The sequence below is a fragment of the Dipodomys ordii genome, unplaced genomic scaffold (genome assembly GCF_000151885.1).
Source record: "Dipodomys ordii isolate 6190 unplaced genomic scaffold, Dord_2.0 Scaffold100, whole genome shotgun sequence".
Lineage (NCBI taxonomy): Eukaryota > Metazoa > Chordata > Mammalia > Rodentia > Heteromyidae > Dipodomys > Dipodomys ordii.
In genome coordinates this window covers 7,470,710-7,497,099 of record NW_012267316.1, presented here as the reverse complement: position 1 = coordinate 7,497,099, position 26,390 = coordinate 7,470,710, and the positions used below count along the sequence as shown (strand labels likewise).

The window sequence follows — 26,390 nt, the reverse complement described above, 5'->3', positions numbered from 1 at the left end:
AGTGGGGTTCAGTACCTAACTACCAACTGTGAGGCCCTGAGTTCAAAAGAAAAGGAAGAAGTTATTTAAAATATATGGTAAAGACATTTAATTGGGTTTTTCTCAATTTCAGTGCTGTAATTATAACAGTATTTCACAGACTAGTTTTCATTTTTCATGATTGCCCTTGCATCATACAGCGGCCATCTCCCTGACCATAACGAGCTATGGAGAACTCAAAAGAACAAGTTTCAATCTGTTCTAGGGTGAAAGCAAACAACAGAGGAAACATGATCAGTGATTGGTAGCTATTGGAAGTGGAAATGGTTGTCTGTGCTTTTTCTTTTGTTCTTGTTTTTTGTGGAGTTTTTTGCTGTATCAAACAGGGATGAGAATAAAAACATTTCTGCAAACATGTATCTTCAGTTGTAGCAGGAAATAATGAAAAAGTTAAAACAAGATGGCCCTTCAACTACTTTTCTATAGAGGGTTTTTAACAGTTGCAATTTGCTAGAGTTTTATAACTCTGAATACAATATTGGAGTTGAATAGTTTGCCAGAGATATTCTTAAGATTTGCTTACTTTTTCTGTTTTGTATTTTGTTGGGTTGGTTGTTGGTTGCATTTTGTTTGTTTTTAATTTTTTTTTGCAGGTGCTGGGGTTTGAACTCAGAGCTTGAGCACTTTCTCTTAGCTTTTTCGCTCAAGGCTGACACTCTGCTATTTGACCCATACCTCCACTTCAAGCTTTTTGGTGGTTTATTGTTGGATTTGTCTCACCAGGCTCTCTTCAAACTGCAGTTCTCAAATCTCAGCCTCCTGAATAGCTAGTCTTATAAGCGTGAGTTACTGGCACCAAGCTTGCTTAATTTTTCTAAATAGTATGTGGCAGCATAATTAAGGAGACAGTGTTATAACCCCTCAAAATGTATTTTATGTGCTCAAGTTCTGGATATGACCTGGAAGATCCTTTTAAAATTCATCTCTATGTAATAATTCTAGGAGGACCTAGAATACCCATAGGGAATTGGGCGGGGTGGGGGGGGAGGCTAACACCTTTGCTACTTCACCTTTGCCTTTGTCCTTAGCATGTCTGAGCCATGCATCATTAATAGCATCAGAAAGGTTCCCACCTCCCTCCCACTACTTCCTCTGGAAGGCAGTGTTTAATTACATCTTTCAGGAACCTTAGATGTACTTTTTGTTACCATATTTCATTCTTCCTACTTACATAGTTATTATCCTGTGAACAAATTCACCCACCTATCTCTAGCTACTCTATGCTCATCCCAGTTTAAATTGGTTACTTCCTAAACTCTAAAGCCACAAACTTTGATTTCATCTCAAGCTCCTTCCAGCCCTTCTGGTTGGAGCTGCTTCCTTTCAGAGTCACATGCTCATCACTCTGCCAGGTCAGGAGGACAGAACATGTCTGAATCAAATGATCAAGGCACAAGAGGCATGTGGGAGGAATACAATTGTCTGGACCACAATCTAGTCTCTGTCCTCTCTAGGGCTGACATTTTTCTCACTTTATCATAGACTCCAAAGTCTCTTTGCTCTATTCTTTTTCAAGGATCAAGAACTTGGAATAAGCCAGATGCTAGTAGCCCACATCTGTAATCCTAGCTGCTTAGGAGGCTGAAATCTAAGAATGGTGGTTCAAAGCCTCCTTTGTTCTTCCAGCTGACATACCTTATTCCCTTTCCTGACCAGCAAGGTCCCAGTTGTCCCCGCCATTTCTGTCCCTCTGGCAGGCCACTCCTCATACTGGTAGATCCGGTCCTTCTCCTTTACACATTCTGCTTGTTTCTCATCTACAGCTAGGGCTGCCTAATTGCAACTGAGCTGCACCTAGGGGTGCGTGGGTAGAAGCTGCCAAAATGTCACTGCAGTACCAACAGGGACTGTCACTAGTTTCTCAGAGGGAAGTTGCTGAGCCAGGCACTGGTGGCTCATGCCTGAAATCCTAGCTACTCAGGAAGCTGATATCTGAGGATCACAGTTCTATGAGAATCTTATCTCCCAGTTACCTACCAAAAATTTAGAAGTGGAGCTGTGGTAGAGCACTGGCCTTGATAAAACAGCTAAGAGACAGCACCTAGACCCTTATAGTTCAAGCCCCAGGACCAGCAGGCACAGAGACAGACAGAAGAGACAGAGGAAAGAGGAAAGGAGAAGAGAAGAGGAGAGGAGGGAAGGGAAAGGAAGGGAAGGGAAAGGAAAGGAAGGGAGATGAGTTGAGATGGCAAGAGAAACTAAGTGGTTGTTCTGTTTCTTTAGCCAAGTGTTGGTTCATAAAAATGACCTGTTTGTTTCTGTAAAAGAGGGAACAGGACTTGCAGCTGACCTCTTACACATCTACCCGGGGCTCTACAAGGTGACAAGCAAAGGCAGTTTCACAAGACAAAATGCCCAAGTGCACATGACTTAGAGAACATGCTATCACCTTACCACAAATACCAAGGGACAGTTCTGACTGCCCAGGATTGACAGATAGAAAGGTCATCGGCACTCACCTATTTACCTGCATCTCTCTGGGCCAGAGACTTCCCTTTCAATACTTTAGTGCCCACCTGGCCTAGCCACAGAGCAGGGGTTGCTCAGACTTGCCCTGGTTCCTTGCTCTCTCTCCAGAAGCCCCTATTCTTTCTTCAGAGATGGGTTCTGTCAACCAGCCCCTGAACTCTTCAGTAAGTGCTCTGTGAACCAGCCGAGACAGGCCACCCAGAGATGCCCACGGAGATGGCCAGGTGATGCTTGGGACAGGTGTCCGCCTCTGTGAGGAGGAGGCAGAGGCAGCCTGTGACCCTACATGACAAGGATTTGACGCAAGGGCCATGTCAGGTCACCTGGCACAATCCCTGACACAAAATTTCAGTCATTAGCACACACATCCTCACACAGCCACAAGCATACACACAAGCACACATTCACAAATATGCACACATACCGCTACACAAGCTCACATTCGTAAACTTTTATAGTCACACACAATTAAAGGAACATTTGTGCAAGGCCCAGTACCATCACCAAAATAATAATAATAATATAAATTTAAATAAATGCCTATCTGGTTTTCCTTCTTTCTGTTCTATTTCGTTCCTTCTTTCTCATTTTCTTTTTTGTTGTTGTTGTCAGTCGTGGGACTTGAACTCTGGGCTTAGGCACTGTCCTTCAGCTCTCTTCTGCTCAAGGCTAGCGCTCTACCACTTGAGCCACAGCATCATTTCCAGTTTTCTGGTAGTTTATAGGAGCTCAGTCTCACAGACTTTCCTGCTCAGGCTGGCTTTGAACCATGATCCTCAGATCTCAGCCTCCTGAGTAGCTAGGATTCGAGGCATGAGCCACCAGAACCCGGCTGCTCTTCCTCCTCCCCCTCCTCCTCCACCACCTCCTCCACCACCACCACCAATACCACCTCCTTCTCCTCCTCCAATACCACCTCCTCCTCATCCTCATCCTCTTCTTCTTCTTCTCTTCCTCTTCCACTTTCACTGCTGCCACTTGCTCCTCCTCCTCCTCTTCCTCCTCTTTCTCCTCCTCTTCATCCTTCTTTTTGGCAATAGGACACTTTTAATTCAAGGCCTGGCACTTGCAAGGTAGGAGCTCTACCACTTGAGCCATACCCCAGAGCCCCTCTTTTGCACCAATTATTTTTCTTTCTCTCTTTTTCTTTCTTCTTTATTTCTCTTGTACCAGTACAAGGGCTTAAACTCAAAACTTAAGCACTGTCCTTTAGCTTTTTCTCTCAAGGCTAGCATTCTACCAGCTTTTTTGGTGGTTCATCAAAGAATCTCACAGACTTTTCTGCCAGGGCTTGCTTTGATCATGATCCTTAGATCTCAGCCTCTTGAGCAGCTAGGATTACAGGTATGAGCCATCAGTAACTGGCCTACATTGGTTATTTTCTAGACTTTATGCCCAGCCCAGCCTAGGCTGTGACCTCCTACTTGTGCTTCCCTGCGTTGCTGGGGATGACAGGCTCACACCAGTGTGTCTAGCCATTGTGTTTCCTTTGTATCTGGAATAACAGGCCTGGGCAACTTCATGTAGCCATTGACTGAGATGGCTCTAAAGGAACTATATGCTTGCCCTCACCTCTTAACTGCAATCCCCTGATCTCTGCTTCCCAAGTAGCTAGGATTACAAGCTTGAGCCATTGGGGCCTAACTTCTTTTTTAACTTACATTGCAAAATCTTCTACAGTTTGGCCTTAAAGTAAGGCTCCATGTCCCTCCTTGTTTCCAAGTATCTGCCACCCTCAATCTTACAGGATAAACAGGAAGGAAGAAGACAGAAATGAACATAAAAAGCCAAACCAAATGCAGGTTTCGCCTTCTGTCAGAAGGCTGTGTTCTCTGCACAGGTCCACACTCCGGAGGGAGAGCAGAAGCTGCCCCGGCTCCTGGCCTGTGCCTTGTCCTCCCTGCACTCCTGTTGTTATAACTCAACCCCAGGGGAGGGTGGGCAGAGATGGTTCTGAACATATCTGCCTTTCTTTGCAGCTTCCTGGAGAGAATTGACAGTGTCAGCCTGGTGGATTACACACCCACAGACCAGGTACGTGATTCACACTCACCACTACCATTTTTAAGCTTCTCAGACTGATTTCTACCACCACTCAGGGATTATCGGAAATAGATAATCATCTGTTGGCTCCCACCTGTAAAATTGTAGCTACTCAGGAGACCGAGCTCTGAGGATTGAGGATTAAGGTTCGAAGCCAGCCTGAGCAGGAGAGTTCATGGCATTCTTATGTTAAATTAACCACCAAAAGGCTGGAAGTAGAGTGGTAGCTGAAGTGGTAGTGAACCAGCCTTGAACAAAAAAATTAAAGGATAGCGTCCAGACTCTGAGTTCAAGCTCTAGTACCTGTACACATACACACACACACACACACACAGAGTGAAGGAAAACATTCCCCTAAATATGACTGCTTGCACCTCGTGGGGCTGCCCTTACATGTGACACCAAATCCTGAGCCTTGTGTCCCAATTTGGTGCTCTAGAACCTAGTAGAACTCTAACATGCCAGTGCAGAAAAGCATCAGGTGACTGGGCTTCCTGGGCCATCAGCAGCAAAGCCATGTCCCAGCCCCTCTTAAACTGGGCCCCACCTGCCTTGTACACTGGGTTTGTTCTGCTTAGAGCCCTAGGGCTGGGTCTCATACCACAGAACATTCTCCAGGGTGTGCCAGAGTGGCCAGAGTGGGATTGAAAAGGAAACCATGTGTACATTTAAAAAAGCACTAAGGGACTTTTCATTCCCCTCCAGCCTTCAGCTATCTTTAAAGACTGGAAAGCCCTTGGGAGCTCAATTCAGGAGCCCTGTGTGCTTTCTAGAGCTAGTAAACCTCAAGGAAAATAGGGTCTCCATTCAAAGCAACCCTCCAAATTCCCTTAGCATTTACCTCCCCTGGAGGCCATGTCTTCTTGGTCTACCATTCTCTTCCTCCCCTCAAAAGTAATTTGACAGTGTCTGGGCTTCGTATTCTTCATAACCTGTCCAGGCTATTCTAAACACTTCTCATTCTGCTGAAATGGTAAGACCTCGCAACTTCTAGAATTATTGTGGTAACATCAACATAAAAGATCTGGCAGTAAGAAAACAAGCCTGATATCTTCACAGGATATCAGTGATGTCAACTTGGTGAACATATATGGCTTTCTAGTTCTTCTTCTCTCAGGGCCATGACACTTTGATCTGAGATAATAGAACTAAAGCAGGGAAGAGAGCAAATCTGAAATCAAGTCACATCCAGCCAGAGGATCCATGAGTTATAAATGCTTCACTCAAACTGTGTCCTCCAGAGTAGGCAGAGATGCTTACCTCAGAGCACTAAGCACTAGGGTTTGGTTGTCAGGTGCACAGAAGCCAGCAAGATGGGAGATGCATGTGTGTGTGAGTCACTTTTCAAAAGTCAGAAGGGAAATAAGATTGTGTGTGTGTGTGTGACACTTGGGATTGAACTCAGGGCCTTCGCACAGTTCTTAGCTTTTTTGCTCAAGACTGGCATTCTGTCACTTGAACCACACCTCATTTGTGGCTTTTTGATGGTTAATTGGAAATAAGAGTCCCATGGACTTTCCTGCCCAGGCTGCTTTGAAACTGGATCCTCAGATCTCAACTACCTGAGTAGCTAGGATTACAGATGTGAGCCACCCGTGTCTAGCAGTTAATCATTCTTTAAGGACTAACTTGTGCCATTAGTTGTAAAGAGGCATTCTTGGAGAATAAAGCAGTTTTATTGTCGGAGTTTTTCGTTGTTACTGCTTTACTTTGTTCTTTATAAGAGAAGTGTCCTATGAAATTTCAGTTACTGTAGTTACTCCAAGGCTCTGCTTGCTTTTGTCTTCTTGCTTCCAGGACCTCCTTAGATGCAGAGTGCTGACGTCAGGAATTTTTGAGACTCGATTCCAGGTGGATAAAGTGAACTTCCAGTGAGTATATAGATAATAGCACGGCTGTGACAGGGACCCAGCTGGGAGTGCAGGGTGGGCTGTGGAATGGGAAGCTCTAGGAGCTGGGGTGGAGAAGGGCCAGCCAAGGAATGGGAAGCCCGACTCTTTCTGCTGTACGGTTTTGATTCCAGCAAGGGTTCAGTGTTCTTGTTACCACTTGCTAAAGGAAAGGCTAAAGCCTAAAAGGAAAATTCTTTTCCCCCTACCTAATCTGCCCTTGGCCCTTATTATTAAGTCAGGAGTTTGAGAGATGAAAATAGCAACGTGTGTGCGTGTGCGTGCGTGCGTGTGTGCGTGCGTGCGTGCATGTGTGTGTGTGTGTGTGTGTGTGTGTGTGTGTGTGTGCATCCCAGTACTAAGGATTGAACTCGGAGCCTATCTTGCTTCCCTCAAGGCTGACACTCTACCAGTTGAACCTTACAGCCATGTCTAGCTTTCTTTTTTTTTTCCATGTTAATTGGAGACAAAAGTCTCACAGCCTTTTCTGCCTAGGCTGGCTTCAAATCTTGATCCTCAGATCTCAGCGTCCTGAGGAGCTAAGATTACAGGCACAAGCCACCAGTGCCAGGCAAATAGCAACTTGTCACCAGTAGGATCCTCAGGCTGTCCACACACAGCCACTCAATGAGCTTATTTTCTTTAGTTTTTTGTTTGTTTGTTTGTTTTTTTGGGTCCGGTCGTGGGGCCTGAACTCTGGGCCTGGGCGCTGTCCCTCAGCTCTTCAGCTCAAGGCTAGTGCTCTACCACTTGAGCCACAGCGCCACTTCTGGCTTTTTTCATTTTGCTTATGTGGTGCTGAGGAATCGAACCCAGGGCCTCAGGCATGCAAGGCAAGCGCTCTACCACTGAGCCATCTTCCCAGCCCCTTTTCTTTAGTTTTCTCCCTGTGACAAAAAGTCAATTCTCTCTCCACAAAATCTTTCGTTCCTTTCAGCACTAAGGCTAAGACTCCAGTCCCACTGACTTTCCACCCTGACCAAAGCAGCAGGGGCTGGCTCTTCTCCCTCTTCTGCCTTACCCATCTCCAGTCTTCCTCACTGTCACAAAATGAAGCTTCTCGAAGCACCATATGCCTAGTATCCTGTTATCTGTACAGAAAAGGATGTAAGGGCTATTGCTGATCCTTTATTTTAAAAAAAAATAGCCTTTACCAGGTAACCCAGGCTTCTCCCCTCTACCTGCTACCTGCCTCACCAAGGTTGGACTATGTCTGTGTTCAGATTTCACCAGGCTCTTCTGCCACAGTGCTTTTGCTGTTCCTTTTCTCTGAGTCCCAAATGCTGTGAAAGCCAAGCAAACCCTACAGATTTGTCAAAGTGCCTTTCAAATCCAAGCCCACAGTGACTCCTGGAATTTCTCCATCATCTACTGTGCACCCCCAGACCTGATGCCACCCTGCCTTGTCCTTTCCCAAGTTACTCTCAGCATGTCTGATGTATGTTTGACTTCACAAATAGATGGAGGGAATCCCTTAGATCTGGAGCTCTGTGTTCTGTGTGGTCCAGCAGTCTCTCGGTGCACAGGTGATGTGCACTACATCTGGGTCTCTTTAGAGCCCAGAATAATGCTACTATCAGGGTGTATAGCCTGGATAAAACTGTGCTAGGTTCATACTTGTCATGAGACCTGCACAGTGCGCCACCAAGCTGTCATGACGTGGAATAGGGGATCATTCACAGTGAAGTTTTGCACAGAAATAGCATTTGAGATTTACTATTGTTGATGATGATAATGGCTCTTTGTGCATGTGTGCGTGCACACACACACATATTGGTACTGGGGCTGAACTTAGGTTCTGAGTGCTGTCCCTTAAGTTTTTCACTCAAGGCTGGCCCTCTACCACTTGAGCCATAGCTCCACTTCTGACTTTTTGGTGATCAATTGGAGATAAAACTCAAACACCTTCCATCCTCAAATCTCAATCTGCTGAGTAGCTAGTATTACAGGTATGAACCACGGGTGCCTGACAAGAAGGAGAGCTTTTGTTTCTAAATGAACTTCTCCAGAACTGGGCATGCCCTGCATGTGCTAAGGTTAAGCATGCAGATTATAATCTGGGGTCCTTGGCATGGCTATGTGGTTGTCTTTTCAGGTTTAAGGAAGAGAGGTCTCAGAGCTACAGCCTCCTGGGAAAGTTGGAAATGGGGCAGGTAGAAAAAGAATCTCCTACAGGGAAGCATGGCTCATGTAAAGGAGTGTACTGCACAGACAGGCCAGTAGATGGGCCAGGCCTGGTGAACTGCAAGGTATGGCAGAGAAAACTGGGGTAGGCACACAGCTTGGGGCTTGGCAGTGGTCAAGAATGAGTCGTCAGTGTAGCTCATCACACTGCAGATCTCTGAGGAGAGTGATCTGCTAACAGAGGGGCTGTGGATGTAGCAAGATGAGAAAGGAGATTCTCTCACTATCCAGAAAGCAAGAGAGTGGCCTAAGAGCTGAGACAAGTCACCACAACAGCCCTTGAAGTAGACTTGACGTGTGCTAGGAGAGGTTTAGATGTCTGAGTAAGACATGTAAACTAGAAACCTCTGCATTAAGCAACTACTATGTGTCACTGGAATACTGAGCCACCTGCCCTCTGCCTGATCTTAAGCCTCTACAGCCATGCTGTAGATAAGAGGGGAGAACTTGAAGTGCCTTACCGGGAGGCTGAAACCACACAGGACTGATGGTACCCAGGTGGCGTGATGTGCTGCTGAACATTCTGATAGCAGAGGAGAAAAGTAAAACATGGTGCCCTTCTGGGCATCGTTGGCTCACACCTGTCATCCTAGCTGTTAGGAGGCTAACACCTAAACATCAAGGTTCAAAGACAACCCAAATACACAGCTAAAAGTGGATCTATGGCTCAAGTGATAGAGTGCCAGCCTTGAGCACAAAATCTCAGGGACAATACCTAGGCCCTGAGTTCAAGCCCCAGAACTGGAACCAAAAAAAAAAAATAGTCCCTATGCTTTCCTAAATAACCAGTGCTCTTCCTGTTGTTCTTCCACAGCATGTTCGATGTTGGTGGCCAGAGGGATGAGAGAAGAAAGTGGATTCAGTGCTTCAATGGTGATTGTCACACTCTCAAGGCGCCGGGGCACTGGGCTCTTGACTCACCACTGCTCTAGATCTAACTGCTTTGGAGTCAGATGCTCTCTAGTATAACTAGTTTGAGAAATGTAGCATTCGATGGATGAGGTGCTCTTTCCTTAAATGGGGCTCTCCTAAGTAAAGCACTTAAGCATCCCAAACTTACATTCATCTTTGGGGTACACCAAAGATGTGTGGAGCAGCAGCCAGTTATACACAGCTGTGGTCAAGTCATTCTTATATCACTGAGTGAAGTGACAAAGTCCTGGATCTGAATAGCTATTGAGTTTGTCCTTGACCCTAACCCCACAGTGACTACCATTGTCCAACTACAGTGCTTCCTTCTTTCTCCCCTTCCCGCCCCCAAGATGTCACCGCGATCATTTATGTGGCCGCCTGCAGTAGCTACAACATGGTTATCCGGGAAGACAACAACACCAACAGACTGAGAGAATCGCTGGACCTTTTTGAAAGCATCTGGAACAACAGGTTATAAAAACAATAAACTTAGACTCACCACTGGATCATAGGTCTTCTTTTTTTAAAAAAGGAAGCTGAGATCTGAGGACTGTTTCTCAAAACTAGCCCAATTCAAAAAGGTCTATGAGACTCCTATCTCCAATGAACCATCTTCTGTTGTAAGCAGAAGAGGAACTGTGGTAGAGCACTAGCCTTGAGCATAAAAGCTCAGGGACACTCTGTGTAATACCTTAACAATAATAATAGAATCATATATATATATTTTTTTAATGCTCAGGGACAGTGCCCAGGCTCTGAGTTCAAGCCCTAAGACCCTCAAAAAAAAAATCAGAGGGATGGGAGGGGGTGCAGCTCAAGTGGAAGCATACCTGCTTAACAGGTGCAAAACTCTGAGTTCAAAACCTAGTAAAAGTATAAAATAAAATAGGAAGTGGAGTCAAAGCTCAAGTGATAGAGCACCAGCTGTAAGCAGAAAAATTAAAGCAAAGAGCACAAGGTTCTGGATTCAGGCCTCAGTACTGGCAAAAGTTAATTAATTAATTAAACTCAGAACATTGAAGATCTGCTTTTTATTTTAAAATATTTTTTGAGTAATCCTAACACGCTCAAAGCTGAGGGAAGAGGATTGCAAGTTCATGGCCAGTAGGGCCTCTTGTCTCAAAAAACAAGTTTCAAGTAATATACTCTGTAGTAACTAATAATACTAAACGGTTTCAAGCACAGGCATACTTCAAATGAGGATTTTTTTTTTAAGGAAGCTCTATGCTTTGTCAAGAAAATGTAAATCTGTTATAAAAGCCTGAGATTATATCTGGAGTTAAAAACTGGGGCTGGGAAGGTGGCTCAGTGGTAGAGCGCTTGCCTTGCATGCATGAGGCCCTGGGTTCGATTCCTCAGCACCACATAAGCAAAAAAGAAAAAGCCAGAAGTGGCGCTGTGGCTCAAGTGGTAGAGCGCTAGCCTTGAGCTGAAGAGCTGAGGGACAGCGCCCAGGCCCAGAGTTCAGGCCCCACAACCGGACCCAAAAAAAAAAAAAAACTGGAGTGGTATGTTGGGGGTTTTTTTGTTGTTGTTTTTGTTTTTCCCTACCATTGCTGGGGCTTGAACTTAGTACCTCAAATTCTTGCTTTAATGCTCAAGGCTGGCACTTTACCATTTGAGCCACACCTCCACATCCAACTTTTTGCTATTTAATTGGAATAAGAGTCTCTTAGATTTGTTTGCCTTAGCTGCCTTTGAACTTCAGTTCTCAGATCTTAGCTTCTCGAGAGCTAAGGTTCCCAGCTCCTTTTTTTGACACCATTATCTCATGTGTTATCCAGGCTGGCCTTGAACTACAGTCTTCCTGCCTCGGCCTTCTGAGTCACTGGGATTGTGAGTCTGTACTACCAGACCCAGCTTGTTTACTTTCAAAATTTTAGAATCCAGTTTAGAACATTCACTCAGAGCTAGGTGGACTTTAAGATTCTTCTCACCCAAAAGCCACATGTCTGACATTGTCTATTTGACACCATTTAGTATAGCCAAGTGTCAGAAGTGGTTGTCAGAAAGGAATGGCCAGCAAACATACCAATGCATACTTATATAGTTTAAACCAGAGTCTCTTCTGAATGGTTTAGGAAGAAATCCAGCAAGGAAGAAAGAAAATAGAAACTGACCTTGCAAAAGGTCTGTATTACTAGGAAAGCACTTCTCTACCAAGTATTGAACTACAAATGTTAGGGTGTGAAGACAGTTAGTAGGAGCACAGGAAGTGAGGGAGGAGAGGTGAGCAAATGCAGTTTTATATTCAATATACACTATGTAAAAAATGAACTGTGTAACTTGTGGATAGGGACAGGAGGGAGAATGGGAAATAGCAAAGGAAGAGGTAACATTGCCCAAGAAGTACTGTACTCATAACCTGACTTATTGAATTATGACCTCTCTGTACAACTCCTTAATAATAACAATAAAAAGAGGGAGTGAGAAAGAAGGTCAGGAAACACCTGGACTCTGGAAGAATGCTTTGAAATCATTATAAATAGTACATACATGCACTCACACACATATGCATATACACTTAGTCATACAGGGACATTTGTAACTCAGTGATACAGCACTTGCCTGGTATAAACAAGGCCCTAGACTTGATCCTCAGAACCACACACACACATATGTACATGCGAACACCCCTCAAAAAAAGATCTTATTTTTTTACTTTTATAAATATTTGTAAGAACCAAAAAATAAAAATAAAAACCTTACACATAGGAACATAAAAGCTATAATCATAATTGTCTCTGTAATTACATTTGATTTTTATGTATTTTTCTATAAGTTAAGATTATGGAAAAGTCATTTTACATTATAATTTATACTGTATTTACATTCTGTTTTAAGCTGGGCATGGTGGCTCATACCTATAAGTCCTAGCTCCTTGGGAGGCTGAGATTGGGTAGATGGTTGTTCAAAGAAAGCCTGGACAACACAATAAGACAATCATATCAATAAAACAATCTGGGCACCAATGGCTCAGGAAGCTGAGATCTGAGGATTGTGGTTCAAAGCCACACGAGACAGACAAATCCAAGACACCCTTAACTCCAATTAACCAGCAAAAGGTTACTTGACTCCATCTCCAAAACAATCAGCAAAAGGCAGTGCTGGAAGTATGGTTCAAGTGGTAGAAAATCACAAGACCTGGAGTTCAAACCCTAGCAGAAAAGGAAGAAAGGAAGGAAGGAAGGAAATATTTAACAAACTGAGAGTCCATAATTCACACCTGTAATCCCAGCTACTCTGAAGACTGAAATTTTAGGATTGCAATTTGAAGCCAGCCTGGGCAGGAAAATACAGCAGACTCTAATCTCCAATTAGCAAAAAGTCACAAGTGGAGCTATAGTTCAGTTAGTAGAGCAAAAAAAGCCAAATGAGAGCATGAAACCCTGAGTTCAACCTCCACTACCAGCACATGCACACACACATACACACACGCACACACAGCAAATAATAAAGTTATAGAAAAGTTTTTTAAAGGACTATTTGTAATTAAGAATATTGAACAATTTTGATTCCTGTATGTTTCCAGATTGTTCCAAAGTGTTCCCCTTACTCCACCTTCCCCCTCCCTTAGGTGGACCTAGGGATCAAAATCAGGCCTAGCACTCCACAAACTCTGTATACCCCTGAACTAAGCCAATTGTTCCCTTTTAACCAAATATTCTTAGTGTTAGATACTTTTCCAACACAGTGTGTACTAGTGTAAGTGAAATCTATGTGTCCATTTTTTTCCTTTCTAGGTGGTTACGGACCATATCTATCATCTTGTTCTTGAACAAACAGGATATGCTGGCAGAAAAAGTCTTGGCAGGGAAGTCAAAAATTGAAGACTATTTCCCGGAGTATGCAAATTACACTGTTCCTGAAGATGGTAAGATTTTTAAAAAACAGGTCTCACAATTGAGGAATAGATTGTTGTTTCTCAGTAGTCCTGATACTGTTATTCAAACATGTCTGATGAGTCTGAGAAATTCCACAAATTTAGGTCAGTACTCTCTTCTGTGACTCCATCTGCAAGGATTTGGGGGAAGATTTGTGTCCCTTAATAAAAACGTGGGGACGGGGCTGGGAAGGTGGCTCAGTGGTAGAGCACTTGCCTTGCATGCATGAGGCCCTGGGTTCGATTCCTCAGCACCACATTAGAAAAAAGAAAAAAGCCGGAAGTGGCGCTGTGGCTCAAGTGGTAGAGTACTAGCCTTGAGCTGAAGAGCTGAGGGACAGCGCCAAGGCCCAGAGTTCAGGCCCCACGACTGGACCCAAAAAAAAATGTGGGGACAGATTTCAGATTTTTAATTTTGGAGTAAGTTATCTGGAGGATGGGAACCAAGTCTAAACACAAACCTCACTTATGTTTCCTGTACACCTTATTCATGCACACAGCCTGAGGGAAACTTATGCAGTATTCTTCATGTGCTAGTGTTTTTTGTGTTTGTTTTGTGCTGGTCCTGGGGCTTGAACGTAGATCCTGGGCACTATCCCTTAGCTGGTCCACTCAGGCCAGCACTCTACCACTTGAGCCAGAGCTCCATTTTTTTTTCTTTCTTTCTTTCTTTTTATTGCTGGTTAATTGGAGTATCATGAACTTTCCTGCTTTCTTGCTCCTTATGTTCAAGTTTCTCTTCTCCATCATGGTGGGTCTCTACGTAAGTGAATTCCAAGTCAATCCTGAGCCAAGCTGATTCTTTCCACAAATTCCTAGTGGCACATGGTTCCTTGTGAGAAGGAGTAGCCACTAGGAATGGGCCTGGGATCCAGCTCTGGCTTTGTTGTCACAGACTCTCTTCTCTTTTCTCTTCTCTTTCTTTCTTTTTTTAGGTTAGTCCTGGGGCTTGGGTGCTGGCCCTGGGCTTTTTTGCTCAAGGCTAGCACTCTACCACTTGAGCCAGAGCTCCACTTTTGGCTATTTGGCTTTTGTGGGGGGTGGGTGGGGTAGTTTATAGGAGATAAGCGTCTCATGGACTTTTCTGACAACACTTGCTTTGAACCTCAGTCCTCATATCTCAGCCTCCTAAGGAGCTAGGATTACGGGTGTGAGCCACCAGCACCCAGCTCACAGATCCTCTCTGTCATAAAATGCCAGCAGCCCCTGTCATCACCAGGCAGCGTTGGTCCTGGTGAGCACATACTTCTGTGCAGGCCCTGTCTGAGCTCAGCTCCTACCTGGAGTTCTGGGTAATAACATGTGCTGAGACTCTGGCCGAGTCAAGACTGAATCCCAGACTCAGGAAATTGTCACAGCACAGTGGCTTTTGTCACAGAGCTGAGACTGGCACCATTGTCTTGCCAGCAGGCTGAACCTTTCCCTCTCCCTAGAACCACCTCCCACCCCCACCCCACCTCATTGCCAGGCAGAAGCTGAGTTCTGTGGCACCACCACAGACATCCCCTTCCCCAGCATCTGCCTTTATTACTCTCACAGCCTTGGGCCTGAACCTCATCTCAGTGACTGCTGCAGCTTTCTACCTGGTTACTCACCTTTCTAAAACATTCTCTGAACTTGTGTCACTGCTATCGTTCTGAAACATAAGCATACCCCACTTACGCTTACCCCCAGCAGCGTCGAGGCTGAGCTGCCAAGCCAGGGAAGATCAAAGAGTAGCTGAAGGGACCCAAGTTGCTGACCACCTGGCAAGGCCCAGTGGCTAATGTCCACATGGGTACCACGTGTGCTATCACTCTGTACACCCACCTCTTCCTGGCATGGTTGGCACCTGGGGGTAGCCTTGACCATCCAATTCCATGGTTCTCAGTTCTGACTTAGCAAGCAAACATGGACAGAACTTACAGTGATGACAGAATGAAGGGGTGCAAGGCCATGGGTCACATGGGTGTATTCGCCTCACATCTAGAAAATGCACATGGATCCAGAGCAGCAGAGGACATGCCAGTGTTGCCTGCAGTCGAATAGGAGACTGTGGAGGCGGCGCTGCAGAAGGGCCCGGGACACCTTCAGAAGTGTTGGGTACATCATGATTTTGATCATAGGTGATCATTTCACAGGTCATTTGTCAAACCTCATCCAATTGTTTAGTTTAGCATGAGTAAGTTATTCCTCAAGAAAGCCAGTGAATGCCCAGTTCTCATTCAGGTCTCTGCAAACAGAAAAGATTGCAAGCCCCCAACCTCCAAAATCCCAGCAAAAAACTTGGGCTGACAGCCAGAGTGGTCTGCTGCTATTGACTTTCTCCTACACCAAAGGCCTGTGTGGAAAAAGACTATTCCTAAGAGAGAGGCTGACAAAAGATGGACATCAGAAAAATCACAGCCTCATGATGATCACAGGAGACCAGGAAGCTGATAGCCACAAAGCTCCATTTGGTCAACATTCAATAAGTGGCTTACATTCTCCTTGAGCAGAAGTTACCTGCCCCTAAGCTATCTTAGTCCATGTATGTAGCTATAACAGAATACATTAGACTGGGTAATTTGTACACAACAGAAGTTTTACTTTCAGTTATAGAGGCTAAGAAGTCTAAGAGGAAGGTGCCCGCATTCTTTTTTTTTTTTCCTTTTCTGTTTTACTTGTTTTGTTTTTTAACTCAGGGCCTAGACACTATCCCTGAGCTCTTTCACTCAAGGCTAGTGCTCTACCACGTTGAGCCACAGCTCCACTTCCAGTTTTCTAGTGATGAATTAGAGATAAATGTCTCACAGACTTTCTTGCCCAAGCTGGCTTTGAACCACGGTCCTCAACCTCCTGAATAGCTAGGATTACAGGTGTGAGCCTCCAGCACCCAGCAGTACCAGCATTCTTGGTGTCTGCTTTATATCTGTCTCACATGGAAGCTGTCTCTACTACAAGACAACAGTTCCATTCATGAGGGCACATGGAAGATGTCTCTACTACAAGACAATAATTCCATTCATGAGGGCAGAGTCAGGCTGGGAAGGTGGCTCAGTGGTAGAGTGCTTGCCTCGCATGCACGAGGCCCTGGGTTTGATTCCTCAGCACCATATAAACTGAAAAGGCTGGAAGTAGTGCTATGGCTCAAGTAGTAGAGCGCTAGCCTTGAGCTGAAGAGCTGAGGAACAGCACCTAGGCCCAGAGTTCAAGCGCCAAGACCGACCCCCCCCCCAAAAAAAAATCATGAGGGCAGAGTCCCTATTACCTAGACACCCTTCCAAAGTTCTCACTTGGTAATACCATTGTACCAAAAACAAGTAAGACAAGAATTTGGGGAGGATATACACATTCAGTCCCCATAACATTACCAAAGAACCATTTTTCAGAGCTGTAAGTATTAAAATCATTTGGGAGGATCAGGAAATGAAAATTTGATTTTCATGTTTGCCTTGCCATAATGCTGTGAACATACAGCAGCCCAGCTGGTAATTCCTTCTTTGTTCCTATGCTGTAGTATCTTTGCTTTATGTCAGCTGAATAAAATTTCATTTTTAATTTCTCCAGCCACACCGGATGCAGGTGAAGACCCCAAAGTTACAAGAGCTAAGTTCTTCATCCGAGATCTGTTCTTGGTAAGCAATTTTGTTAACTTTTCTTTTCCTGCTACTTTAGAGTTCCATTGTTCTGTAAATTTTCCTATTATTCACCTTTCCATGATCACTGACTCCTGTCTAAAAGAATGGTCTATAAAAGAAGGAATGACTTTCATATCCTGGCTGAGATGCCAATATTCAGAGAGTCAGGCTTGGACGGCTTCCAAAGGTGGCACCTGAGGAACCAGCACTCAAAAGGGCTAGACATCTTCACTGTATTTTCTGGAAAGAATAAAGTCCTTCAGCAGAGTTGGAAACACAGCACTCACACTTTGGAGAAGAGTAACAAAGTGTGAGTGCTGTGTTTCTGACATTTCTCCTTTTTTCCAACTTTTTATTTTGTGCATGTTACATTTACATAAAACATTAAAGAATTGTGATTCAAAATATTCATATACTTCTTTGCCCAAATTAACAAATTGCTAAAATTGGGGCACATTTGCTTTATGTGCTTTATTACCTTACACATTTTTCACTTTGTATGTGTGTGTGTGTGTGTCCACATGCCAGTACTGGGGCTTGAACTCAGGATCTGGGTGGTGTCCCGTAACTTTTTTGCTCAAGGCTGGCACTGTATCACTTGAACCACAGCTCTGCTTCCAGCTTTTTTTTTTTTGGGTCCGGTCATGGGGCCTAAACTATGGGCCTGGGTGCTGTCCCTCAGCTCTTCAGCTCAAGGCTAGCACTCTACCACTTGAGCCACAGCGCCACTTCCGGCTTTTTTGTTTTTGCTTATGTGGTGCTGAGGAATCGAACCCAGGGCCTCATGCATGTGAAGCAAGCACTCTACCACTGAGGCAACTTCCCAGCCCTTCTTTTTTTTTCTTTTTGGTCAGTCATGGGGCTTGAAATCTGGGACTCTGGGCCTGGGCATTGTCCCTCAGCTCTTCAGCTCAAGGCTAGTGCTCTACCACTTGAGCCACAGCGCCACTTCCAGTTTTCTGAGTGGTTTATTGGAGATAAGAGTCTCACGACCTTTCCTGCCTGGCTGCCTTTGAACCATGATCCTCAGATCTCAGCCTCCTGAATAGCTAGGATTACAGGCATGAGCCACTGGTGGCTAGCTGCTTCCAGCTTTTTTGGTAATTGATTGGAGATAAAGAATCTCACACTTTTCTACCCAGGCTAGCTTTGAACCAGAATCCTCAGTTCTCACCCTCCTGAGGACTAACTAGGATCACAGGCATGAGCCACCAGTACCCAGATCACAGTTTTGTTTTGTTTCAGCTCTGAGGGTAGAACCCAAGTCTTGCACATGCTAGGCAAAAGATTTACCACTGAGCTACATCCCCAGCTCTTAGGTTTTTGAGACAAGGTCAGCCAGAGCTGATCTTGGGCTTACCAACCTCCTGCCTCTGCTTCCTATGTGCTAAGATTACACATCTGCGCCTTTTTTTGCTTTTGAATAACTGATAGATTAAAGGTGGATTTGAAGTTTGTGCTAAGTTAAAATTAGTAAATGCCAACATATTCCCAGGAGCTTGTTCCTGGTAGAATTCCAAGTGCCTTTGGAGTACTGAAGGAAGATTAGCTTATGACAAGTGAAAAAGTTACAGCCCAAGGCATGGGATAAGGTCCTCCTAGCCAGGCCTTGGTGGCTCATGCCTGTAATCCTAGCTGCCTAGGAGGCTGAGATCTGAGGATCACAGTTTAAAGCCAGCCTGGGCAGCAAAGTCCATAAGATTCTCTAGTTAACCATTTTTTTAAATTTTTATTTTTTTGTAAAGATGCTATACAGAGAGTTTACAGTTTACATCAATAAAGTAATAAGTACATTTTTGTCAAGCATTGTTATCCCCTCTAGTTAATCATTTTAAAAAGCCAGAAGAACTGAGATTCAAGTGGCAGAGAACTAGTCCTGAGTGAAAAACCTAACAGTCAGTGCCCAAGCACTGAGTTCAGGCCCCCAAATACCTCCTACAATTATAACAACAACAACACTACCCTCCTGTCTGGCCTCCATCTGTCCTTTATTCCACCATGCCCTTGAAGTAGATTCCCTCTTAAACCCAACAGTTAGGGAAGGGCATAGAGGTGAAATCCTATAGTGACTTAGGAAGCAATTATAATCAGAAAGAAAACCCTATTGAGCATTGAGGTACACACTTGTAATCTCAGCTACTTGGGAGAGGAGGTGAGGAAGATCACTGGGGAAGAGCCATCTGGGGCCAAGTTAATAAAACCCCCAGCTCAAAACAAAATACAAAAAGTGTTGGCAGTGCAGCTCAGGTGGTAGAGTGTGTGGCCAGCACGTGCTAGACCCTAGGTCATCAGTCCCCAGAGAACAAGAGTCCTAAGCAGTGAAGGGCAGCACAGAGAAAGCCCCAACTGAATATGTTAAAGACAGGCCAGCCAGTTTCTCTGCTGCCAAATTCTCAGGCCTTTTCCATTTCATGCATAGTGGAAAGTTCTCATAAGGCAATGTAGTTTATAGTAGTAGGATTTGTTTTTACTTCTTGTAAGGCCATAAAATATATAAAAATAATGCTTTCTTCTAATGAGATGCTAGTTCTGCATGTAAATGTCAGCCATTTAGATGAAGATTGGAACTGAAATCCATACCCTCTCCAAAATCAGTGGGCAGAGCCAGGTACCAGTGGGTCAGGCCTATAATCCTAGCCACTTAGGAAGCTGAGATCTGAGAGTCAAGCTAGCCCTGGCAGGAAAGTTTGTGAGACTCTTATCTCCAATTAACACCCAAGAGGTAGAAGTGGAGCTGTGGCTCAAGTAGTAGAGTGCCAGCCTCGAGCAAAAAGAAAATTTAAGGGACAGTGCCTAAGACCTGAGTACCAGAACAAACAAACAAAAATAAATGGGTATTCAAACTTGGACAAAATTTTTTTCCCTGTCAGAGTCTCAAACCTGGCTTGTATGAACCTTGTGAATCAGGGGAAATAAAGGCATGATAGCTGAATTTTCATATTGAATGGTAAAATTTACCTGTGGTGTTAAGAGCTCTGCAGAGTTGGCATTTGGAACTGGTAAATGCCAGACACACAGCGCAGCCCAGCAGGCTGAACAACTCAGGTTTCTCTGTTCATCTGAACAGGAGTTACTACTGCTTGAAACAGCACCTTTGGGCCAGGCACCGGTGGCTCTTTCCTTTTATCCTAGCTACTCAGGAGGCTGAGATCTGAGGAATGCAATTCAAAGCCAGCCTGGGCAGGCCAGGCAGGAAACTGTGTAAAACTCTTATCTCTAATTAACCAACAAAAGGCCATTAAGTAAAGGGTAGCTGAAGTGATAGAGCACTAGTCTTGAACTGGAAAAGTTCAGGAACAGTACCCAGACCTTGAGATCAAGCTCCAGTACCAGCACAAAGAGAAAAAAAAAGGAAGGAGGGATGAAGAAAGAATGAATGAAAGAAAGAGAGGGAGAAAGAAAAAGAGAGAAGAAAGAAAAAGGGAAAGAGAAAGGGAGGGAGGGAGAAAAAGAAAGAGGAAGGAAGGAAGGAAATAAGGAAAGAAGGAAGGAAGGAAGGAAAAGTAAGAGCACCCTTAGTACTTAAAGAAATCTAGACAATGAAAAGGGTGCTGAAAGTGTGAAACTTTTTTTCTGAGGGAGAGGCTGAGTTTGAACTGTGAAGAGATCTCCTTTTACTAAGTGCATTCTGACAAGGGAACCAAACAGTCTCTGCACAATTTGGGGACTTACCACCAAGGGTTGGTGTCAGACAAGACCACTTCCTCCCACAGGGGGAAGCAGGAACCATCTTCACAGGCAGAAATAACTTAGAACCAGAGAGCCAGGAGTGGGAGAACTAGGTGGTCATGAAACCAGGTTCTTAGGCAACAGGCCCAAACCCCAAGAGTGCCACATGTCAGGTCCAGCCACTCACCCAGATATGCCAACTGACATGGGGAAGGGCAGAGAAAGATTACACTAGCCACAGAAAGACAGCACATTAGTACATCTTCAGCCATTTTTGGGAAACAGACATGTGTGTGCCTTAGGTTAAATAGAGAGAAATGGAGTCAAGAAGTGAGAAAGGTATACATAGACAAACAGTTGCAGGCCTCAAGGTGGTCAGAGGTGACTTCCGTTGGTCCGACAGTCCACTGAGGAAGATCATGGACACCTAGCAGGTGGGCCAGTCTTACCTGGCTTGCAGGAGAGAACGTCTGGGGTTTGTAATGGAGAAGGCTGGGATGGCTAGCCTTTATCCTGCCCCAGTTAATTTGTGGGCCATCTCTTATACTCAGTCCCCAAGATCCTGCCAATCTCCAAAAAAGGTCTTCTTCACCAAATGAAGCTCCTACAAAGCCAAGGGATGGGCTGTCCTCCCTCACAGGCATCCTAAGGTTGACACATAGGCCTTGACAGTTAGCATTGTGAGTCTTCTGGTTACAAGCTCATCTGAGATGTCTTCAGAGAGGCCTCAGGGAGTTGGGCTGCAAATAACAGGTGACCCACCATGCAGAAGGCCTGAGACTTGACGTTTATTTCACTTGTTTTTTTTTTATTTTATTATATTGTAAAGATGATGTTGAGAGGGGTTACAGTTACATAAAGCAATGAGTACTTTCTTAGGGAACAGTGTTACCCCCCTCCCTCATTTTCTCCCATTTGCCCTCCCCCTCGAGCATTTATTTATTTTTGCTTTATTGTTGTTACTGCATTTTGAACTCAGAGCCTCACATTTGCTTGACTGGTGCTCCACCACTTTAGCCACACCTCCAGCCTTGCCTTTTGCTGCTTTTTTTTTCACCGTCAGAAAGGATTTATTAACAACAGCAGTAACAACAAATTAATTGCTGGTTATTTTGTAGATGTAGTTTTGGAGACTTATCTACCCAGGCTGGCTCTAATTCTCTAGAATTCAGCCTCCTGAGCAGCTAGAATTACAGATGTGGGCCATCAGTGTACAACTGTTTTTGTTTTGTGCCAGTACTGGGGCTGAACTTCAGGGCCTTGTACCCTTAGCTTTCTTGCTCAAAATTGGCATTCTACAACTTGACCCATACTTCTACTTCTGGCTTTTGAGTGATTATTTGAGATAAGAGTCTCCAACAGAATTATGCTTTCTCACAGTACCAGCAGGGTTGGCTTCTCCCAAAACCTCTGCCCTTGGCTGATGGCACCTTCTTATCAGGCCCCCTCGGGGCCTTTCCCCTGGAAATCTATGCCTTCATCTCCTCTTTTCACAAGGACACCAGTCAGTTGTATTAGGATCACCTTAAGGAATTCTAGTCAGTTGTTTAAAGGCCCTGCCACCAAGTACTATCACATCCTGAGGTGCTAGGGTTAGGATTCAATCTATGAATTTTGGGGGACACTTTTTAAAGCCGTATATCCTGCTCTCTACCGTTCCCCATGTAGTGAGCCTATGGCTCAAGGACGTCCTCATATTTGACCCTGAATTTCCCACAGTTGATCGCAGGGCACTTTCCTTCAATACCACCCAGCAGCATAGCACAGCAGCCAGGGACACTCTTACCTACAATCAACCAGTAAAAAAAAAAAAGCCAGAAGTAGAAATGTGGCTCAACTGGTAGAGTACCAGCCTTGAGCAGAAAAAAAACAAGTGAAAGTACAAAGCCCTTAGTTAAGCCCCAGTACTGGCACCAAAAAGAAACCTCCCAAACTCTCAGTTCTTCAGTGGCATCTGCTAGTGATTATGACTACAGGCCAACAGGACAAAGCATTTTTGTTATGAGAGCAAGTTCTGTCCACCATGCTGGGTAAGATGCCTGTTGGCTTTCTGCAAAATCTCAGCCTGCTCTGTCCCATCCACAGCTGTCCTGAGCTGCCTGGGCTGCCTCTCTAGCTTCACTGACACTAGCTATGGCAGGGACAAGGTTGTCTGATCCCTGCCACATGCTCTGAACCTAGAAAGTCACCCTGCTAGCTGCTCCTGGGTGACCAGGGCCAGCCAGACCCAGATCCAAGCTATTCCAACCCTTGCAAAAAGTCTCACTACGCTGTTCTCCTCTCATGGCCAGTGACCCTCAGCACCGATGCTTTCTTTTGCAGAGAATCAGCACGGCCACTGGTGATGGCAAACACTACTGCTACCCACACTTCACCTGTGCTGTGGACACGGAGAACATCCGTAGGGTGTTCAACGACTGTCGTGACATCATCCAGCGGATGCACCTCAAACAGTATGAACTCCTGTGAGGACCACCACAATCCTCGCCACCTGCCTCCCCGCACCTTGTGACCACTCTATAAGGCGGAAGCTTTCCTCTGGACTTGTATCTGTCAGCCCCAAGCCATGGTAGGACGTAGCGTATGTCTAGTGTCTTGTCCTGGGTACACCACGTGTGACCACCAAGCCTCTGGCTACCTCTGTTCCCCCCAGGTTTGGTTCTGTAGCTTTTGTTTTCATGGACCACAAAATCTCCCCATTCCAACCAACCCTCATTTTGGGGTAACACTGCAGTGAGTCTCTCTGGGTGGAGATCCTTTTTATTCTTTGATTGATTGGTTGGTTCATCCAGGAGAACTTGATTTTTTTTTCAGGTTACCAAACTTGATTGTGGAATATTTAGTGCCATGAGGTGCTGTTTTTTGTTGTTGTTTTTTTCCCCTTTACAAAGCTGCAGGCAGACAGGTGGCTGTCCTTGTTATCTGCACTAGCCCAAGGCTTAGAGTAGATCCCAGGCCAGCAAGAGAAATGCTTCTGCAGCCACATTTACAGTCGCTGAAAGCTGCAGGCAATTTAATAGAGCACTTCTTTTATTCTTTTACACTTAAGAGGAAAACCTACCCCATTCACTACTGCAAAATGTGTCCTGTCTAAAAACAATCCAATAGCTGGTGACTCATGCCTATAATCCTAGCTCCTCAGGAGGCTGAGATCCAAGGACTGTAATTCAAAACCAGCTCAGGCAGGAAAAATCAGTGACACTCTTATCTCCAATTAGCCACCAAAAAAGGTGGAAGTAGAAGTGTGTCTCAAGTAGTAGAGCACCAGCCTTGAACAAAACAGCTGAGGGATAGTGTCCTGGCCCTGAGTTCAAGCCCCAGGACTGGCAAAAAAAAAAAAAAATCCTCTACACTTTAATGATAGTTGAGCATAGTCTTCTTTCATATATTCTTTTTGTTGTTTATTTATTGCTAGTTTATCATACTGTACAGACCACAAAATGTAATATTCTTTTCTATCACTACTGGAGAAAAATCCTAGACTTCTGTGCCTTGATAATGGCTCCACCTGTGAAGGAAATGTGCTGGGTTTTTTCTTTTTTTTAATTGGGCTAGACAGCGTCATGTCAACATGACCTGCTACTTACTCCACAACAGGGGATGAAAGTATCCAGAATTTATTTTTTTTAACCAGGTTGGTATGTTGTAAAATTCTCCTTGATATGAAAATCATTCACACTTTACCAGTGGTTGTCTTTCTAATATCACAAAACACTTACAGCCACCTGCTTTTACTGCTTTGAGCCTGAGCTACAAAGATCAGGACTCAACTCCAGGGCGCAAATGGCAATCAAATCTTCTTGCAAGGAACCAGGAATTTTTTTTTTCTTTCCAGATAGTGTATTTCTTCATCTCTGGGAAGGAATAGACCAGCTATTCCCTTAGGCAGACAGGGAACATTCAGCCCATTTGGTAAACAATAAGATGTACACATAAGCTTCTTGTCAGCTCTGGTCTGCAGTCCAAGGCAGGCTGCCTGAATCTGTAATTTTGTGTGGCCTAAAAATGATGCTATAAATACCCAAACAGCCTGTGGCAGTAAAAAGGTTCCCTACCCCCACGGAAGTTCCAGACCCAGGTTCATTGTCCAAGGAAACAAACAGCAAGAGAAAAGCAAAGGTTGGCCAAGGAGAGTGAAGATAGAGTTCTCACTGGCCTTTTGAAGGTGAAGCATTATGAAGCTTTATTTACTCATTTATTCATTGTTTTGTTTTGCTGTGTTGACAGTAAACCTAGGGTCTAATGCATGCTAGGCAAGTGCTCACCTGCTGAGTCACAGCCTCAATCTCCTAAGATATTTATTTGAAATAAGACAGACAAAATATAAGGCTATTTCTCACATGTACAAGAACTGTAAATGCATCATCCCAAGTGTGCTGAGTACAATACCTAGAAATTCAAGTTGCTACAGCCACGCATTTGATGTCTTCTACAGTCACAGCTCTGAGGGCAGTTCTTAAAGTCTCAATCTGTTAAAGAAGTCCAAACTTAAAATTTTCAACAACACAAATCCATGAAAGTGAGAGACCATTAATGTCCTTTTGGTCTTTCTTGAACATTCTAAAGTTTACTATATAAGTCAGCATTTCCTACCATTCTGTAAACTCATCCAGGTTTAACTGTTCCTTTCTCATGGAAGGATGGCCACTGGATAAACCAGCTATGACTGATGATATATCATTACCACTGCCATCTGGCTGCTCCATTCTCTGCCCTATGTAAAACTTTCAGTTTAACAGAGGACATATCCTTTGGGCATGATCTCGTTTCCTCTGGTACTTTCACAGTAAAACAAGAAGAGTAACTGAGGAGCTACTCCGCACACAAAGTGGTAAAGATATACTCTATCGAGTCCATTCTTAGCCAACAATTCTCCTCTAACTGAACTACTTCTTTTTTTTTTTTTTGGGTCCGTGGGGTCTGAACTCTGGGCCTGGGTGCTGTCCCTCAGCTCTTCAGCTCTAGGCTAGCACTCTACCACTTGAGCCACAGCGCCACTTCCGGCTTTTTTCTTACGTGGTGCTGAGGAATCGAACCCAGGGCCTTGAGCATGTAAGGCAAGTGCTCTACCACTGAGCCACCTTCCCAGCCCCTGAACTACTTCTTAAAGCTGCATGGGAAGCACTGGTGGCTCATATTTGTAATCCTAGCAACTCAGGAGGCTGAGATTTGAGGATCCCGGTTCAAGCCAGTCCCAGCAGAGACTCGTTATCTCCAGTTAGCCAGCAAAAACACAGAAAGTGGAGCTGTGGCTCAAGTGGAAGAGTCCCAACCTTGAGCCAAAAAGATAAGGAAGAGGCTGAAACCCTGAGTTCAAGCCACAGTCCTGGTACTAACAAAAGATGGATGCAGACTGGGGCAGAGCTCAGTAATAGAGTAAATGCTTAGTATGCACAGGGACCTGGGCTCAATTAAAATAAATAGGAATCATAGTTGGATTTAAAACAAAAGCCAGACTCTTAAGGGGAGGATAAAAAATATACTTCACTGACTATTTAGATTACAGCATTTATTTTTAAATACCAATAGACATATCTTCCATTTTCTTCCAGGCTTGATCACTGGCAAGCATTAAATTGAGATGTAGCAACTAAAACTCCTTGAGTAGAAAATTATACTTATCTAAAAATCTGATTCATTAGTACAGAAATACTAAAATCTATTTTTAAAAAAACAATGTGTTCCTGCACATTGATCTATAGT

The 26,390-nt window shown here is 44.4% G+C and overlaps 1 protein-coding gene across 1 annotated transcript; it reads left to right on the top strand.

The window, feature by feature from the left end:
- Positions 1-4,477: 4,477 nt before the first annotated feature.
- Gnal (guanine nucleotide binding protein (G protein), alpha activating activity polypeptide, olfactory type) lies at positions 4,478-23,815 on the top strand. Its single transcript, XM_013027175.1, has 7 exons — positions 4,478-4,542; positions 6,349-6,422; positions 9,439-9,497; positions 9,887-10,007; positions 13,280-13,410; positions 16,948-17,015; positions 23,010-23,815. The coding sequence occupies exons 3-7, from the start codon at positions 9,440-9,442 to the stop codon at positions 23,154-23,156; spliced, it is 525 nt and encodes a 174-aa protein (XP_012882629.1). The 5' UTR covers positions 4,478-4,542; positions 6,349-6,422; position 9,439; the 3' UTR covers positions 23,157-23,815.
- Positions 23,816-26,390: the final 2,575 nt, after the last annotated feature.

Coding starts and splice junctions, on each gene's coding strand:
- Gnal (XM_013027175.1), top strand. CDS start 9,440: ATGTTCGATGTTGGTGGCCAGAGGGATGAGAGAAGAAAGTGGATTCAG. Junction 10,008..13,279: donor GAAAGCATCTGGAACAACAG/GTTATAAAAACA, acceptor TTTCCTTTCTAG/GTGGTTACGGACCATATCTA. Junction 17,016..23,009: donor TCATCCGAGATCTGTTCTTG/GTAAGCAATTTT, acceptor TTTCTTTTGCAG/AGAATCAGCACGGCCACTGG.